Genomic DNA, 18,450 nt, shown 5'->3' with positions numbered 1-18,450 from the left:
GGATCAGGTGGCGGGGGAGGACGCTGGACAGACCTGGTGCACCTAAACGCATAGTGAGGGTGTGCTGGGAACGTCTAGCAGAGGCCCCAGTCCGTGAGATCTTCAACGCACACCTCCAGCAGAGCTTCGACAGCATTCCGAGGGAGACTGGGGACATTGAGTCCGAATGGACCATGTTCAGAGTCTCCATTGCCGAAGCTGATGCATTGAGCTGCGGCCGCAAGGTGGTGGGTGCCTGCCGTGGTGGTAATCCCCGAACCAAATGGTGGACACCAGAGGTGAAGGGAGCCACCAGGCTGAAGAAGGAGTCCTATCGGGCTTGGTTAGCCTGTGGGACTCCGGAGGCAGCCGACAGGTATCGACAGGCCAAGCGGAATGCGGCTCGGGCAGTGGCTGAAGCAAAAACTCGGGTGTGGGAGGAGTTCGGAGAGGCCATGGAAAAAGACTTTCGGACTGCCTCGAAGAGATTCTGGCAAACCGTCAGACGTCTCAGGAGGGGAAAGCGGTGCTCTACCTGCACTGTGTATAGTGCTGGCGGAGCGCTGCTGACGTCGACTGAGAAAATTGTCAGGCGGTGGAAGGAATACTTCGAGGACCTCCTTAATCCCACTGACACGTCTTCCGAGGAGGAAGCAGAGTCTGGGGATGAGGGGAATGACCCGCCAATTTCCGGGGGCGAGGTCACTGAGGCAGTTAAACAACTCCTTGGTGGCAGAGCCCCTGGTGTTGATGAGGTCCGCCCCGAGTTCCTGAAGGCTCTGGACGTTGTAGGGCTGTCCTGGTTGACACGCCTCTGCAATGTTGCGTGGAGATCAGGGGCAGTACCTGTGGACTGGCAGACCGGGGTGGTGGTCCCCATCTTTAAGAAAGGGGACCGGAGGGTGTGTTCCAACTACAGGGGGATCACACTCCTCAGCCTCCCTGGGAAAGTCTATGCCAGGGTGCTGGAAAGGAGAGTTCGTCCGTTAGTCGAACCTCGGATACAGGAGGAACAATGCGGTTTTCGTCCTGGTCGCGGAACACTGGACCAGCTCTTTATCCTCTCCAGGATACTTGAGGGTGCATGGGAGTTTGCCCAACCAGTCTACATGTGTTTTGTGGACTTGGAGAAGGCATTCGACCGTGTCCCTCGGGGTGTCCTGTGGGAGGTGTTGCGGGAATATGGGGTGTCTGGCCCATTGCTACGGGCCATTCGATCCCTATACAACCGTTGCAAGAGCTTGGTTCGCATTGCCGGCAATAAGTTGGACTCGTTCCCGGTGGGTGATGGGCTTCGCCAGGGCTGCCCTTTGTCTCCGGTTCTGTTCATAATTTTTATGGACAGGATTTCTAGGCGCAGCCAAGTGGCGGAGGGCTTTCGCTTTGGTGGCCTCAGAATCTCATCTCTGATTTTTGCAGATGATGTGGTTCTGTTGGCTTCATCGGGTGAAGGCCTCCAGCTCGCACTGGAGCGGTTCGCAGCCGAGTGTGAAGCAGCGGGAATGAGGATCAGCACCTCCAAATCTGAGGCCATGGTTCTCAGCCGGAAAAGGGTGGAGTGCCCACTCCGGGTCGGGGATGAGTTCCTGCCACAAGTGGAGGAGTTCAAGTATCTCGGGGTCTTGTTCGCGAGTGATGGGAGAAGGGAGCCGGAGATCGACAGACGGATTGGGGCTGCAGCTGCAGTAATGCGGACGCTGCACCGGTCCGTCGTGGTGAAGAGGGAGCTGAGTGTAAAAGCGAAGCTCTCAATTTACCGGTCGATCTACGTCCCTACCCTCACCTATGGCCACGAGCTGTGGGTAGTGACCGAAAGAACGAGATCGCGGATACAAGCGGCAGAAATGAGCTTCCTCCGAAGGGTGGCTGGCCTCTCCCTTAGAGATAGGGTGAGAAGTTCGGCTATCCGGGAGGGGCTCAGAGTAGAGCAGCTGCTGCTCCACATTGAAAGGAGCCAGCTGAGGTGGTTCGGGCATCTGACAAGGATGCCCCCTGGGCGCCTCCTGGGTGAGGTGTTCCAGGCATGTCCCACCGGGAGGAGGCCCCGGGGCAGACCCAGGACACGCTGGAGAGATTATATCTCTCGGCTGGCCTGGGAACGCCTTGGTATTCCCCCGGACAAGCTGGAGGAGGTGGCTGGGGAGAGAGAGGTCTGGGCCTCTTTGCTTAGGCTGCTGCCCCCGCGACCTGGCCCCGGACAAAGCGGATGAAGATTGATGGATGGATGGATGGTTTAAGCTAATCAAAATTAGCAACTCAATTAATAATAGCTCATCTTGTTAACCAAGGCAGCTTAATCTGATCATTGCTACTCTCTTGTCCAAAAGTTTGCTTTAAAAAAGATAAATTTGCAATGGTGAAAAGCAGAAACTCAAAGCTTCCATAAACTTTAAACGGCTGATCTCACTTTGGTTATGTCCATCTTTTATATGCTGTGTGTAGTACAAACATGCAAACTGAATGATGAGGGCAGTTTAAACAGTGAGTGCAAAGAAAATACCAGCCAAAAAGGCAGGCTAACATATCCCCCCTCAAACTCTTTAATATACTCTCTAAGCTGTTTACCCGTGTATCCGGTGCGACACTCGCAGCGGTAGTTGTTGGTGAGCTGGATGCAGCTGTGCGTTCCACGCGGGTCACAGGGGTTTGACAGACACTCGTTCACGTCTCCCTCACAGCGCTCCCCAACATATCCCGGAGGGCAGATACAGTGGTAGCCTCCGACTCCATCCACACACTTGCCTTTGTTGAAGCACTTTGGCTCTTTGGTGACTGGGTCAGTGAAGGGAGTGCAGTCGTCCACATTGATCTCACAGTGAACACCTGAAGATTGCAATGGAAGAGTAAGGGGGAATCAACAATGTTAAGTAATGTGCATTCATTTAAATAAAGAACATGAACAATATATCATTTTGAGAATCACCAAAAGCGGTTATGACTTTAACAAACTGTCAGCAGGTCATTTGCTTTCTATTCTGTCATTTTCCAGTAAATTGCAGATATTAGTGTCCCTTTATAGAGGAAATTTTGGATAAAGGGTATGAAATTAGGTCTGGACTTTGAAAAACAAAAAGATAGACATGTCTACAAAGACATAAAAAAAAACAGTAGTTAAGTTTGAAGAGATACATCAGGGCATGTTGTATGAAGAGTTTTATATAGTAACATTTTAATGTTTCGAGTAAGAAAAGATTTCAGAGATCCAAAAACAGATTTAAAAAGTCCACAAATAAACAGAGAGTCAAAGTGCTCTGCTTTTCCAGTGTAAATGGCTTTAGGTTAAACCAGACCTTGAAACTGACCAAAAATGATTAAAGTCAAGACGTTTAGAACCATTTTTAAATACTGACCTGAATTTGTTTTAAAAAAAAAACTTTTTTAATCTTCAAATTTCCAACAACATGTTGGCTGTTTTAGGAAAACCAACTCTATTGCCACTTTAGACTGACCTAAAACACACACGCTCCCTTCATGTCTGAGAGAAAAATCAATAGAGTACTTGACAAGTAGAGGAAGAGATGGAGCCAAGACGGGAGGTGGAGCTTTTATGCCCGGGGTGCTGTTAAGCCCTAATTAATGAAGCGTGGAGACAAGTAGGAGAGAATGGAGAGGCAGAGAGGTGTGGAGGAGTGTGCGTGGGGTCTGCTGACCTTGGGTTCCCCGGGGACAGGAGCATTTGTAGGTATTGATCAGGTCAATGCAGGTGCCCCCGTTCTGGCACGGCTGGGAGAAACATTCATTGATCTCCACAGAGCAGTTGGTCCCCAAGTATCCTGGCATGCACTGAGGAAGAGAGGGAATAAAAGACGAAAGAGGAATAGAAGGAAGAAGGAAGAGCGGGACAGCGAGAGAAGAGAGGGGAAAGTTAATCGATGTCTGACATGAAACAAAGATGTTTTTTGTTTACCTGGCTGTTTTCTGGCCTCCATCCTGCCAAGGCCAGAAGATCCTTTACTCCGGAGAAGATTAACATAACCAAGCTGTTTGTTTTCTATTTATAAGCAAACCTCTTCATTAGGACTGCAGCAGAAAGGATGTCTGCCTTAAACTTAAATTCAATGAACAGCTACAATTACCACTTCTTAGTTGAATGCCTCCGACAGTTAGTTAAAAAGCAGGTTAATATCATATAATATAGAAGATATATTAATGAGTTGTAGCTTTAAGAGTAAAAATATTTCTGCAAAGAAGCACACATCTAGAGTTATACAGTCACCACAAGAAATGTGTTTAACTATAAATGTCTCCAAGTAATGTTTGTTAGAACAACCAAAAGTTGCCATAAAATATAAATAACATACTAAACTTGAAAAAAATGCAGTACATATGTGCCATGGTGCACCAAATTTATGTAAAAAAATAGACACATAAAAACAAATCTGAACATAGATAGCAAAGGGATAAAAACGTTCTCTTCGCAGTTTTTACCTTGCAGGTGTATCCGCCCAGAAAGTCGGTGCAGGTGGCGCCGTTTTGGCACGGGTTCGGTGTGCATTCATCTACCTGCTCCTCACAGTAGCTCCCGGTGTATCCCACCTGACAGTGGCAGTAGTGAACATTTCCTGCGTCCAGACACTGACCCGAGTTATGACAAAGATGCGCAACATCGACTCCTAAATGGATAGCAAAAGATGATGGAAGTGTTGTAATAAAATTCTTTATATTTTGTCAGTAATCGGCAAATAATATACGACGTGATATTCTAAGTTTAACAGGCTAAACATTGTTAAAAAAAACACCTGGCATAACAAGGCTTTTGAAACCTCTCACCTCTCTGTTTGGCTGCCACCTCACAGGAAACACTTGGGACGTCACAATAAAGGCCCGTCCATCCAGTCTCACACCCACAGCTGTATGTGGTGTCTGTCTGCCAGCAAGTTCCCCCGTTTTTACAAGGAGACGAGTCACACCAACGAACCAGGTTCTGAAAAGCATAATAAAAGTAACAGATGTTGACTGTGCGGTGTTAATGCAGTATGCATATGTTATTTATCAATTCAATATGCCAGACAGATGTAATTTGCTCATTTTACGGTTAAAACGCAGGGAGCCTTGAAGACAATCAGAATAACTTTGTTCTACTAGCTCCTCCTACCTGACAGTTTAGTCCTGTGTAACCGTGTGGGCAGGTGCATTTGTAAGTCCCATAGCTGTCCTGGCAGGTACCGCCATTCAGGCAGGGTTTGGAGTCACACTCATTGATATCATGTTGACAGTAGCTCCCGGTGAAGCCTGGTGGGCATAAACATGTGAAGGCATTGATGCCATCCACACAGGTGCCACCGTTGAAGCAGGAGCTGTAGGGAAAAAAATAACAGACGTCAGCGCATCAAATTAGGGTTAAAATATTCTACAGCTTTTTAGGGAAATGAGAGTAAATCAATACAGCTCTCATTATATGAGCTGCAGGCAAATTTATATCTGATTCACAGAAAGTTCACCCAGAACAAACATTTTTGTTGCAGCATTGCTCTACTTCAATTTCACACTTTTCCCCACACATTTTTTTTCACACATTTTAAAACTGACTGAATAGAGCAGAACTAATGCTTCGGCCATTTTTGCAAAAAACATTAGAGCTACACATTAATTTAATGTAAAAGCAAACTACTATGTTGAAACCTACTGTTGTATATCAATATTTCACCAGAGGGGGCAGTAGTGGACAAGAAAACAAAGATTACAACTCCAAAGCGCAGAAAGTGAACCTGCTGATCTTGAAGAGATTACTCACAATGACACAGTGGCAATGTCTGTGGGGTTTAAATCAAGCAAACAAAACCTTCTGTGAGCTCTGTACCTCTCAGTGCAGTCAGGAGTGTTATTTTCACAATGAATGCCACTGAAGCCGAGCGGGCAGGTGCAGGTGTAGCTGTTGACACAGTCAGTGCAGTTGGCTCCGTTCTTACAGGGGTTGCTCTCACACTCGTTGATGTCCTCCTCGCACCTTGTTCCGCGAAAGCCGGCCGGGCAGGTGCACAGGAAGCCGTTCACCTCGTCATTACAGAGCCCTCCGTTGCTACAGGGGTCTGCAGGTGGAAGCATTAGACTCAACTTTATGTTCTTATTGTGCTGCTTGTGTGCACTTTCATCAATGGACACGAAGAGGAAACACATAAAGGGAGAAGGACTGATGAACTTACTGGGCTTGCAGTCGTCAATGTTGTTTTCGCAGTTGCGTCCGGTAAAGCCCGGTTTGCAGCTGCAGTGGTAACTGCCCAAAGTGTTCTGGCAGGTTGCTCCATTGCGACAGGGATTCTTCACACACTCTTTGATGTCCACCTCGCAGGTTTGACCTAGAAGGGATTAGGAGAGGAAACAGAAAGCAAATATTATATACTTCTTCAAATGCTGGCACAGTAAGTATGAAATTAAGAACATAATCATCTTGATTACAATCCAAGGATCTCTTATTAGAAATGTTTGTATTAAATTAACATTTAACATTTACATGTGTACTTCTGTTCTCTAAAAAGGCTGCTCTCTGAGTCCTTTTTGACCTTTTCTATGACCTCTTACTCATTCCTGGAAGGTACTCATATATGCAGACATTAATAATTACCTTGCCATCCTTCAGGACAGACACAAGAGAAGTTCAGATAGTCCTCTGATTCCTGACACAGTCCTCCATGCTTGCAGGGTTTGGAGCTACAGGGGGCCATCAGAGTTTCACAGTTCTCTCCTGTAGTGTGCAAACGCAAGAAAGAAATACACCGTTAACTGAATTAAACTCTGTTTAACATTTATCTGTCACTATGTGATACCACGCAGGAGTCATGAACTTGGAGATAACCCAATCCAAATGGACACAGAATCATCTTTCAATCAATGCTATCAGAAGATTTTAGCCAGGTTCTGTCAGTATTTGAGGCCTGTGGAGATATTTCCCTATCTGTTTCCATAACATACTGCTAATACAGGAAGTCGGCTCCAGTTTCCGGCCATTGTGAAGCCATTTGCTGTTCTGTGAGACAGGAAGCAGGCAAACAGGAAATGTGTCAAGCAACCCGTTCCCACCCCAAGCCAAGCAAGAGTCTTTTAGTATTCAAAGCGCTGTGGATTTTTCCAAAAAAATATACAAGACAAATATAAGAACAATTTGCCCTTAAACTTCCCATGGTTGTGTTTGATTAAATACTAAGCCAGATGACATTAAAATGACATTAAAATGTTTCCCAGCTCCCATCACGGATGCTTGTGGATCACAGAGGAGCACAGTGAGTCAGAGGTTTGGTGTCTTTGAGCCCTGAGGAAGTCTTGCTGCTGAACTTTACTCAAGAGCTATTTCATCCGCCACACATTTTCCTCTTTGCCCAACAGCCGGTGGAAACTGTCTCCCACAGCAAGGAAATGCCAGAACGCCAGGCCAACACATGGGTGTATCAAATATTTTCAATAATATTTTCATACCCGTGTAAGGCAGGATACAGTTGCACTTGTACCCTGCAACGTCGTCAATGCAGGTCCCCTGGTTAAGGCAGGGATTGGAGGCACATTCGTTGATGTTGTTCTGGCAATTTGGTCCTGCATGCAATAAATTAAACACATTTCAGTTCAAGTGGTGGTTAGCAGTGAAACTGTACGGTTCGAATGACACTAAACGAAGCTCATCGACACATGCTAACAAATACTGACCAGTGAAGCCCATGCGACAGGTGCAGACGTATCCGCTGGTCATGTCCTTGCAGGTGCCTCCGTTCATACACGGGTTGGATTCACACTCATTGTTGTTGATGTCGCAGTTTTTGCCGCTCCAGCCAGAGTCACACAGGCATTTATAGCTGACGAGGAGTAAAAGACAAACATCATCGATAAAGGAAAAAATTTCTTGTTGGAAATCTGGGGAAACTTGTTTATTGTCACTGCCCTGCCCCTGAAAAATGTTTATAGACCGCCTCACCCATTTATCTTGTCCTCGCAGTGACCATGGATGCAGGGATTGCTGAGGCACTCATTGACTTGGGAGAAACAGGTGGTGTCATGGTAACCATCTGGACACTGGCAGGTGAAGCTGTTGATGCCGTCGATACAGGTGCCGCCGTTGTGACAGGGGTTGCTCGCGCACTCGTTGATGTTTATGTTGCACATGGCACCTAAACAGATATTTCGCTTTACTTCCTGACATCATGAGTCTCCATGAGTTTATAAACAGTGAAAGGATGGGTGCTGAAATCACTGCAATCATTTTTACACTCCAACAGTTTTGATGTATTATATGAAAACGCTGAACAGCTGCACACAAAGCCTCCACACAATCAAGTCTATATATCAACACAGCGAATGTATCAATTTCCAGAAACATACGGCTTTAAAGGCGGCCTTTGTCGGCGACTTGAAGCGTTGATGCCATTCAGGCCCGTGTCATGCGTAGCATAAAGGCAGCCCATTTAGCTTTAAAGCAGGGACCGGCTTCCAAGCTTTTAAAAGCTCAACTTTCAGGAATCTTTCAGGGAATCTTTTCTCCTGCTCAAATCCCCACTGGCCCTGTGTGCCAGAGTGTGTGTGTGTCCTCTCTTTGTGCGGGAGGGCAGCTTGCTTGTCCGAACAGCAGCAGGTTGGGGACAGGGTGGAGCTGGAAAGTGACACCGGTCGAGCCTCAGAGGAGCGTGCGCACTCGCTCGCCATCTGTCACCCTCCCCATCAGGACCTTTGAATCCTCTGATGCTGCACCTTAAGCACTCGTTTGCCCACTTTTTACTTCAGACAGATGTTATGTTTAACCTGGCTATATATTTGGAAAAGATGGGCTTTTCCAGTGCATTAGTTTGTGGCAGTAAACCAAAGATCATGCAATTCCACTTTATCTATTTGAACAACAAATATCCTAACATCAATCTTCACTAGATTTAATCTATTTGAAATTAATTTTTTTGGAAAACTAAAAAAAATCCTCTATCTGGAATGATCCAAGAGTTTTTATGTTCCTTCAAACACAAAATGTGTAATATATCAGAAAAATGTGGTAAAATCAAAGAATTTTCAGGAAACTGCATATTTTGAAAGATGTTGTGAAAATGTGATTATTCATTTCCACTAATCTAGCAAGCCATTATCTGGAAAATCTAACCTCATTCAGAATTTAGGCTGAAACCTGTTAGTTTAGGTTAAATCTGTTTTCTAGGTTTTCCTGCCAGATCAGGGAAAAATAGAAAACTTATACTATCACAATTTCCCTCAGTATCACCATCTCCCTCCCATTCTCCTGGGAGGATTTTGGGTTATCACCTTTGCACTTGTTACACAGCAAATTTCCTAGTGTAACATAATCAGCCTCAAAGTCTCTTTTAGAGTTATTAAAACAGTCAAAGTAAAAACGAGTAGGCTAGCCCATATAGAGCCCAGAGCAGTTTTACTCATGCAGGGTCCCCAGGAGGGTTTTCTGCAATCAATCCATAGTGGGTCCCCGATGGTATTAGGACAGCTAGTGCTTAATATCTATGGGGAGTTGAGATGTTTCTGATTTTTGCCATTTACAGAGATATCTCAGAAACTGACTGTCAATAAATGCACATTTCTTCTGGATGTTATCCATATCTGTGACAGATGCTATGATACAAAGGCATCTTGTATCATATCTACCTTGGATCGTATTTACTGCAGTGACTACAATTGTATGAAAATACAAACAAGAGCCTACATGTTAACATCAGAGTACTGAAGCTAATGTCTAAGGCTCATACTGCTTGATTTGCAGTATTTGTTTTCTTTCTTTAAATCTGATGTTTTAACATGCAGTCAACAATCAAACTCTAAGATTCATTAGAGTTATTTCAAAACTACTGTGTTCCTTCTTGCAACCATGATCTGAATCACAACTTCCTGTTTCCTGTTTCCTATATTGAAATCAATAGAACTATGAACTCCAGTTTACCAGTGTAGCCAGGTTCACAGGCGCACTCGTAGCCATTGATCTTGTCATTGCAGGTCCCGTAATCACAGGGATTGCTCTTGCAGTCATCGATGTTGGTTTCACAGTTGATTCCTGGAAGAAAGTTGTTTTTTAGATTAAAAAAAAAATACTGGTGCCCAACATTTATGGTATAAATGTGAAAATCGTAGGTGACTTCCTTCTTGAGTTTTTGCATTCACAAGATTTTTAGAAAACTTGACCTTAAGATTCAGGTCACTGAGATTCAAACTCATCCAAGATTTTTAGTAGATGCAGCTGTGCTATCAATCCTACGTTGCCTTGTTTTCACGTTATTGCATTCACAAACTTGAGTGTCCATGCTGCCAGTGGAGTGACAACAATATCTCATCAGCCTTTTTATGGCTGAGGGGTAAAATGTTACGCTTGTATCTCCTGTGTGTGATCCTTACCTGTTGTTCCCTTGGGACAGACGCAGATATAGCTGTTCTCCCTGTCCTGGCAGGTGCCTCCGTACCTGCACGGCTGGCTCAGACACTCATTGATGTTGGTCTCACAAAGCCGACCGGTGAACCCGGGCTTGCACTGGCAGCTGAACGAGGCCAGGCCATCAATGCAGGAGCCATAGTGGCAAGGGTCGGAGTAACATTCGTTTATGTCTGTCTCACAGTGCTTCCCAGTGTAACCTAGGAAAAAGAGTTGATGTCTGTTTTAACTGACACATTAATTTGTGAAATGTTGTTATATTTTAAAGGTCTTGGCTCCTTTTACAATTATTATAATTTATGTTAAGCGTGAATACCTTCAGTGCACTCGCAGGTATATTTGTTGGGTCCATCTGTGCATTTGGCGCCATTTTTGCACGGTGTGCTGGCACACTCATCAATGTCTATCTGGCAGAGGTTCCCACTGAAGCCTGGAAAAACAACAAAAAGCTGTTATTGTGCGCATGTGTGTGTGTGTGTGAATGAGTGCGTGTGTGTGTACAGACATCTCATTTTAAACCAGCCACACTCATAATCCTGAGCCTATGTTATAAGAGCTCTTAGCGAATCAGAAATCTGCATGTTAATTAACAACTGTGAAGCACTACGAGCTCCCCATTTTCTCCTTTCACTTCTTTTCAGAGCAGAGGCAAAGGGAGAGGAGCTAGTGGGGGAATCGGTTCATTTAAAATAGGGGAGGGAGGGAGAGAGGGAGAGAAATGAGGAAAGAATGAAAGTTAGGAGGCCTCCTGACCAAGGGGTGAAAGACAAAGGCCCTCCTGTCTGCTCAAAGCAGCACCAAACTGAGCCTGTTGCCTTCTTTGTCCCCCAAAACCTTTCCATCACAATGCATATTCTCCTGTCTTACTTTCACCCCTTCCCCACTACCCCCTCTACTCCCTGCCCGCCTCCAAAAAGAGCTAGCTTGACATTTGAACCTCCGGTATTCAAAGTGTTGTTCATTCAAAATCAACCAGTAGGCTTTCTTGTTTTTCCTGGACTTATTCTCAGATATTTCCTCCTCGTCTCCTGTTTGTCACAGCTCAAAGACTAATAGGGTGTTCTCTGATGAAGAGATAAAAAGTTCTACTTCCCTCCCACCCCATCACCACAACATCACAGGAACATACAGGTGCTTAAAGCTAAAGAAAGACCAGTTGTAGATAATCCAGTGAGGAAGTATTTGTGTGGAGAGCTGCAAGCTGATTTCTCCCACTGGACTCTGCTAGAAGCATTTATACTTCCCCAAACTGGCTGCAATCAGACGGATGAAGTGATGACTAAAATGTAGACACTGCTAACAAAGTTTTCAGAACAATGCAGTCCAAAACTATGTCGATAGCAGATTAAAGCTGATGCTACTTTAAAAATTAGAAAACTAGACACTCCAGCTTTTATTTTGTGCTACTTATATGATATAACTTATATGAATTAAGGCTGAGAGTCTACTTAAGTGGCCTTTAAAACATACATTTAAAGAATAATTTAGGCTAAAATTTCCAAGTAGTCAATGGGATTTTTTATAGCATGGCAAGCAAAATATTATTTTTTACTTTTTTCAAAGCTTGACACAGATCTGTGAAAAAAGAAAAGTGTGAATTAACTCTTAAAGCTATTATTTCAAAATTTCCAAGCTTATTAAAAAACAGCACAATACCAAGTGGATATTTTCTGCTGTATGTATGTAAAGATTTGAACGGTACAAAAGGGTGTTTTATGTGAGATGTTGTTGTTATTTTTGGCATTACTTGTGCTTTTAGTGTTGAAAAGTGCTATAAATCAAGACAGTTTGCAGTCTGATAGGGACTGTGAGTTTACAGCAGCAACAACAGTCCTTGGTACAAACTGCATGTTTCTTAACAGGAATGTGACTGTTCTGTTCTCCAACAGCACTCCTGACATTAATGAAAAGATTTTCTTTCCCAGATGCATAAGTATGCACACACACAAAGGATAAAGCGGAGATGCAACCACGCACAGGGCCGTGCACATCGCACACCTCAGCAGCCAAAGCGGGATTTATCCCCAGACTGCTGGAATCAGACATTTCAATGGCTCTCAGCAGGGTTTCCATGGCTATTCCATGTACAGAAATGAAAAGGGGGACCCTCGCCTTGGGCCTGGCTCGCAACAGGGACAAATTTACATCTCAACTAGAGCGGTTAAAACCCCTCCCCCCCTTCTACCCTTCCTGCTTTGGCATAACGGTCCGTGCATCTCAACACTACCCACTTCTCCACACACCCTCCCAAAAAACACTTCCACCACCACCACTTTGTGCTGCTTCCTCACACAGCCCTCGCTCACTGTCACACACAACGAGTTTTCTTAGGCGCTAAGCTCTTGTGTTCACTCTTGTAGCCCCCTCTCTCTATTAATTCCAAAGCTTTCTTGTTGTGGATGTCTTTTTTTTCTTTCTGCTTTTCCTTCTTCCTTTCTTTTTCTCTCAACAGGAGGAATCTTTCTCCTCCACCCAGACTGCCTTTGATCCACCCAACTCTGAGCTCTGCTATTTTCCTTTTCCAAAAAAGAAGAAGAAAAAAAAATCACTTCCACCTCAATGATCCCAGTGAAAGAATGCAAAACAAAAACACATTTGGGGAGTCTATAGATCCTTCCTTTCTCTTCTATCTTTTTTTCTATCCAATATTCAGAAGTTGCATTCCTTTGCTCCTGAACAAAACATCAATACCTCATGTACAAACAGTGAAGCTCCTGTATGAGTTTTGAAAACACCCACATACCTCAAAATAGGCTGAAGAACTACCTCATTTACAACCACAACACAGAAAATGTCACTTTACAGACTGTGGCAGCAGCTCTGCCTTCTCTTATTAGCTCTCTCTTGTTCTCAGTTGCAATCACAAGCCTTGCTTAGTTTCTGCTCGATCATCAGACTTGATAAAAAGGATAACAAACTTGTTCAAAAACTTCAAACTTCCTCAAGCCTTTCCTTATAGATTTTCTTTTACCGCTTCTCCTCAACTGCTGCGTATGTGCGGGGCTACCCGGGCCAGCATAAGCTCGCCTCAGGGCTGGGATTAGTGCCCGTCCAGATCAGTGTTTGTGTGTGTGTGTGTGTGTTTGTGTTTGAGAGGAGAAGAGAGCGAGACAGAGCAAGATCAGCCTCTGTGCCCCCTGGCCCCACGCCCTCTCCCTCCTCCCCCCTCCACAGCGGTACGGCAGCCTCACCTGTGGGGCACTGGCAGTGGAAGGCGTTGGTCTTGTCGATACACTCGCCGTTGTTCAGGCAGGGGCTGCTGGCGCACTCGTTCGTATCGATTTGGCAGAACTCCCCCTCGTAGCCTGGCCAATTAGCAAGGGAGGACCGTGAGGGAGATTTGATCGGAGACACACAGTTAGAAGCACTTTCACACTGCAGAAATATACCGCTACATACTGGGTTTAAATGATACAAAGTACTGAGGAATATAACTAAATATTGTTTTATTTTATTAAGTTGTTAGTTTATAAAACTGACCCCAATTTATGTTAAGCTAAAGGTGATGTCATGTAAAACTGCAATGAACTGAAAATACTTTAGTAAAATATATTTGTAACTTTTCCTCTGAATGTGACTTTAATATTAAGTTTGCTGTTGATCACACTTAGTTAACAGATTAACTAATTCAGCTCTATTTTCTTGTTTGCTGCATTTTAATAAAATCTTGAAAATCACACAAATTCAATCAGAATCCACGATGATGTCGTCGAGCTGAAAGTCTGACCATCAGCCCCAAAATTAAATATAACTCAGTCTAAAGAGTCAAAACTGCAAATCTTCACATTTCAGAATATGTAAAAAGAAATTTCATTAATTAATCAGCTAACAATTTCTAAACTTCAAAACAAACCCATTCTGAAAGGAATCCTAAGTCATTCACATGGGTTTTATTTGTTGACTTTACTTGTCCAATTAGTTATTCTACTATTATTCTTAACTCCCATGAACACAGCAAATTACGTGACATGCAAAAGTAAAAATACACACACACAGGGCAACCTCAACATCACACCTACATGAGCTGCTCAGCCACAAAGCTCCTGCTGCAGTTTTTTGTAGTTGATGATGACTGTGTAACTTTAGCCTTCTGTAACTTTACATGGTCTGACACTTTGTGCTTCCATTCTGCATAAATACCACTTACAGAAGAAATATCATAAATTTACTTGTTTCAAAGACTTCATCCTATTACAGTACAGTTTCTTTCACACATTCAGTGAGTTCTTTAAAAAGATCCATTTTTCCACACACTTTTGCAAAGACAGACTGCCTGGCTAGGTGGGGGGCTTGCAGCAATGGGACTGAAAACACTTGAATTCAAAGTGTGGCTCGGTCTGTGAGAGCTGAACTACTTAAAGTTCAAAGCAAAACCTATTTTTGATTATAGGAGACTTGTTTAGTGCATATGATTTGCTGCATTTGGTGAAATTAACCAAAACAAACAAAATTCAAGTTAAATGTATTCATATGGGACACATTTCCCTCAAAGGACTCTACAAATGTGCACAGCAGAGCGTTCCAGAGTGCACCCTGTGGGAATGTGACTGAAAAAGTAGCTTCTCCATATAACCAGACATCTTACCTGGCATGCAAATACACTGGAATTTTCCTATTTGGTCCAGGCATGTAGCCTCGTTCAAACATGGGTTCGACATGCACTCGTTGATGTCCAGCTCACACCGTGGTCCCACAAAGCCCCGCTGACACTTACACTGGAATGAGCCCCTGGTATTGATACACTTCCCCGCATGCTCACACGGATTGGAACCTGTTTAAAAAGATCCAGGCTTTAATTTCACTTCCTTTAGCAGGTTGGTGTGTCCATAAGGATGTGAAAAGCAGCAATTTCACTATAAAAGACATTATAGGACGTTGAGTGGCTCAGTGTTGTTTGACAAAGCCAAACCAAAAGCCTCAACTGCGGGATTACAGCAATAATACCCCAGAGGGGGTTATTTACTGCAATTAGGGGTACAATTATGGGTACCAAAGTACCCATAATAGGGCAAAAGAATGACCTTGTATTTTAGCTTGTATAAAGGAATTACGAACCAATGTGTGGTAATTGAAGTTTTCGTGACAGTGGTAAAGCTAAACTCTGAATACTGATGTTGAAATATGTCTGACAGTGTGCAAAAGATGAGTTTTACCCAGTGAGCATTCATCAATGTCCTGATCACAGGAAGCTCCAACATATCCCGAGGGGCAGGTACAAAAATGATTTCCCGTGACGGGGTTGGTGTCACAGTTGGAGCCCTTTTGGCATGGGTTGCTCATGCAGGCATCATCCAGCTGGCAGAGCAGACCTGGTGCAGAGGACAAAAATAAGAAGGACTTCATTATATATCCAGTGATTTCAATCAATTTCAGTTTTACTGGGTTAGCTCACACAGTTTGTGTCAGATTAAGTTCGCACAACAGTTGTATTTAACTTAAGAAGCAGAAGTTCTGCTGCCATGCACTAAGATCGAAATTCCACAAACCTGTGCGGCCGGGGGGGCATTCACAATAGAACGAAGCTACCCGGTCATGGCAGGTGGACCCTTGATGGCAGGCCGCACTGGCGCAGTCATCGATGTTCTCGCTGCAGTCGTCCCCGGTCCAGCCGTTCACGCACACGCACTGGTAACTGCCATAGGTGTTGTGGCATGTGCCGCCATTTTGGCATGCGTTGGGCATCAGCTGGCACTCATCGACGTCCTCTCTACAGAGCTGGCCTGTGAAGTGGAAGCACCAGGATAAGTGGGTGTATGTCCCCAGACAGGCTTCTTCACGGACTCATACAGTGAAGCAACAACATACAGACCTGTAAATTCTGGTTTACACTGGCAGTTGTAGGTGTTGACTCCATCAACACAGGTCCCTCCATTCTGGCATTCATGATTTGGACAGTCATCAATGTTTTGGCTGCAGTTTTTCCCCGTAAAACCTGACATTAACAAAAAAAGGAAAAACGTCTCTCCATTAATTTGCTTCAGTGTGGGTTTACGTTGCATAAACTGTGCCGTCTTTAACGAGACTTTAAATATTTAGTTTCTCATTTCTCCTGGTTTGAAAACAACAATGTCCCATTTACAACAAAGGGAATGAAACTTGCAGTTAAATGTGGTCAACTGTCTTTTCCTTCCCAAGAAAAGCGAGGCTTTACCATTTTGAGGTCTGTGGTAAGCCTGCCACTCTCCTATACGGTTACACAACAAGCAGCCACTGCACTGTACAGCTGGCATCCTGGGTAAAATGCAAAGCAAAACCAGTACAACACATAACGACTTACAGTCAGCTTCTGAAACCAAGCTAAACCACTGCTAATATATAAAAAAAGCAGATGTCTGCAGCTTCCACTGCAATGTTGCTCAAATTTCAACTGAATTTTATTGTCGGAAATTTGTTATTGTCATTCAGGGCTCAGTCAAACCGGCCTAGATACTAGGGAGTGGTTGCTGGAGGATCCAACCGGAGGTTGCTACACAAAAAAACCTTGCGACTGGTTTGGTTGCTAACAGATTGCCATGGTTGCAATTATTCGGTCACAAGTATTCACCATTTAGTCTCTGAGCTGTAGTGACATTTTTAATAGTGTGGTGCAAACTGTAAGAGGAGAAAGTTTGCCTTCAAAGTAAAAGTCGTGTCCTCAAGCAGCAACAAACACATCAAAAGGTCTCTGCATCACACTTTTCACACTTTAACTACCACTTGATGAGTAGTTTGCGAGTGCTTGCAGACAAATTGGCGTCTTCCTTCCAACATGACATGCGGGTTTGTGACTGCAACTGATCTCTAGGCCTGTGTGACTGAAGCCATTACCATGCTTCTGTATGTGAAAAAAACACAATTCCCTCTGCAAGTTCCTAGTAGTGTGTGCTTTGAATTGTGCTTTGCAGGCTAAATATTTACAATATTTGCAAAATACCAACTGGCGATCGACTCAGCCAATCACACATGATCAATTCATTTAGTCACTTTACCCTAGAAGATCCCAACCCTGACTTACATGGATGTTTTCTTTTAATTACTTTAATGTATGTAATAACTTTAAAAAAAAACTGAGAGACCAACACATTATTTTCTCTTTAGGCTTTTCAAAGAACAGACGAGGCTGCCAGTAAGACGGGATGGAAAGTTGCCACACAAATTCTTTGCGTGAATTTCTGAATTGGAAGGAAACAGAAAAAAACAAGGTGAAGTCAGTGTGTGTGGAGGTGACAGGGTGGAGGGCAGGGCCGGAGTCCCAGCAAGAACTGCTTCACTCCATCATGTGAAAAGGATGTTGTCCTTTGACCATTTCCTTACGATAAGCCCGGATGCTTTCCTGCTCTGCTTTGTTCGCACACTGTGCACAACAAAGTACAAATACACTCACACACTCACACAGGGCACAGCACACACAGGAGCAGCCCAGCCTAAAATGACATCACCACTTAATCAGCCACTCGCAGTGCTGATATTTAGGAATCACCTAACCTTGATTCAATGGGGTGTCATGGTGGCTTTAACTTCACAAACGTTAATGGATCTGATCAATCCCACCTTACCACAGCTTCTTAAACAGTACACCTTTATTTTATTCCTTTTTAAAAAGAAACTCCTGAATATTAAAAGCCTAGAATAAAAAATTTGCTGACCTCAGTATTCAACATAGTCACTTTATTTACATGACTGAAGAAAAGCACAGGAGGCCCACTTTAGAGCAATTGTACAGCAAATGATCAAATCATTTAAGACGTGTTTTAATGCAGCTTAATGTTACCTGGCACACAGGAACATTCGTAACTCGTCTCTCCCTTCTGGATGCAGGTGCCTCCATTTTGGCAGGGTGACGGGTTGCAGGGGAAGTAGCGGCTCTCACAGTGCTTGCCTATGTAGTCCGGTGGGCACTGACATCGGTAGTTGCCGACCTCGTTGATGCACACCCCGCCGTTCTTGCAGGGCGATGGCTTTATGTCGCACTCGTTGACATCCTGTGTGCAGGTCATTCCAGTGAAGAAGGGCGTGCAGGTGCAGATGTACTGGAATTCAATGACGGAGCACTGTCCACTGTTGGCACATGGATTAGAGGTACAGGGGTCGGCTCGTTCACACTGCTTACCTGAAGGCACAAAGATATTGTGTGAAAG

At 44.2% G+C, this 18,450-nt stretch overlaps 1 protein-coding gene across 1 annotated transcript in view; it reads right to left on the bottom strand.

The window, feature by feature from the left end:
- notch1b (notch receptor 1b) overlaps window positions 1-18,450 on the bottom strand; it is a 43,308-nt gene that overhangs the window by 11,319 nt on the left and 13,539 nt on the right. Inside the window, exons 4-23 of the mRNA XM_086315169.1 lie at window positions 18,084-18,422; window positions 16,143-16,265; window positions 15,820-16,053; window positions 15,487-15,642; window positions 14,919-15,104; window positions 13,525-13,638; window positions 10,650-10,763; window positions 10,300-10,533; window positions 9,851-9,961; window positions 7,880-8,072; window positions 7,615-7,760; window positions 7,390-7,503; window positions 6,542-6,661; window positions 6,123-6,275; window positions 5,780-6,008; window positions 5,075-5,276; window positions 4,750-4,903; window positions 4,408-4,592; window positions 3,630-3,762; window positions 2,545-2,802 (exon numbers count right to left, since the gene is read on the bottom strand). Of these exons, the coding sequence (XP_086171295.1) occupies window positions 2,545-2,802; window positions 3,630-3,762; window positions 4,408-4,592; window positions 4,750-4,903; window positions 5,075-5,276; window positions 5,780-6,008; window positions 6,123-6,275; window positions 6,542-6,661; window positions 7,390-7,503; window positions 7,615-7,760; window positions 7,880-8,072; window positions 9,851-9,961; window positions 10,300-10,533; window positions 10,650-10,763; window positions 13,525-13,638; window positions 14,919-15,104; window positions 15,487-15,642; window positions 15,820-16,053; window positions 16,143-16,265; window positions 18,084-18,422 (3,498 nt within the window). The remainder of the gene's footprint in view (window positions 1-2,544; window positions 2,803-3,629; window positions 3,763-4,407; window positions 4,593-4,749; window positions 4,904-5,074; window positions 5,277-5,779; window positions 6,009-6,122; window positions 6,276-6,541; window positions 6,662-7,389; window positions 7,504-7,614; window positions 7,761-7,879; window positions 8,073-9,850; window positions 9,962-10,299; window positions 10,534-10,649; window positions 10,764-13,524; window positions 13,639-14,918; window positions 15,105-15,486; window positions 15,643-15,819; window positions 16,054-16,142; window positions 16,266-18,083; window positions 18,423-18,450) is intronic.

Source organism: Aulonocara sp. 'chitande type north' Nkhata Bay, linkage group LG12 (genome assembly GCF_057382095.1).
Source record: "Aulonocara sp. 'chitande type north' Nkhata Bay isolate Kocher_YH1m ecotype deep benthic linkage group LG12, A_spYH_male_GT1.1, whole genome shotgun sequence".
In the NCBI taxonomy this organism is placed as follows: Eukaryota; Metazoa; Chordata; class Actinopteri; order Cichliformes; family Cichlidae; genus Aulonocara; species Aulonocara sp. 'chitande type north' Nkhata Bay.
Note: the sequence above shows the minus strand (reverse complement) of the source record. Positions and strands in the feature narration are given on the sequence as shown.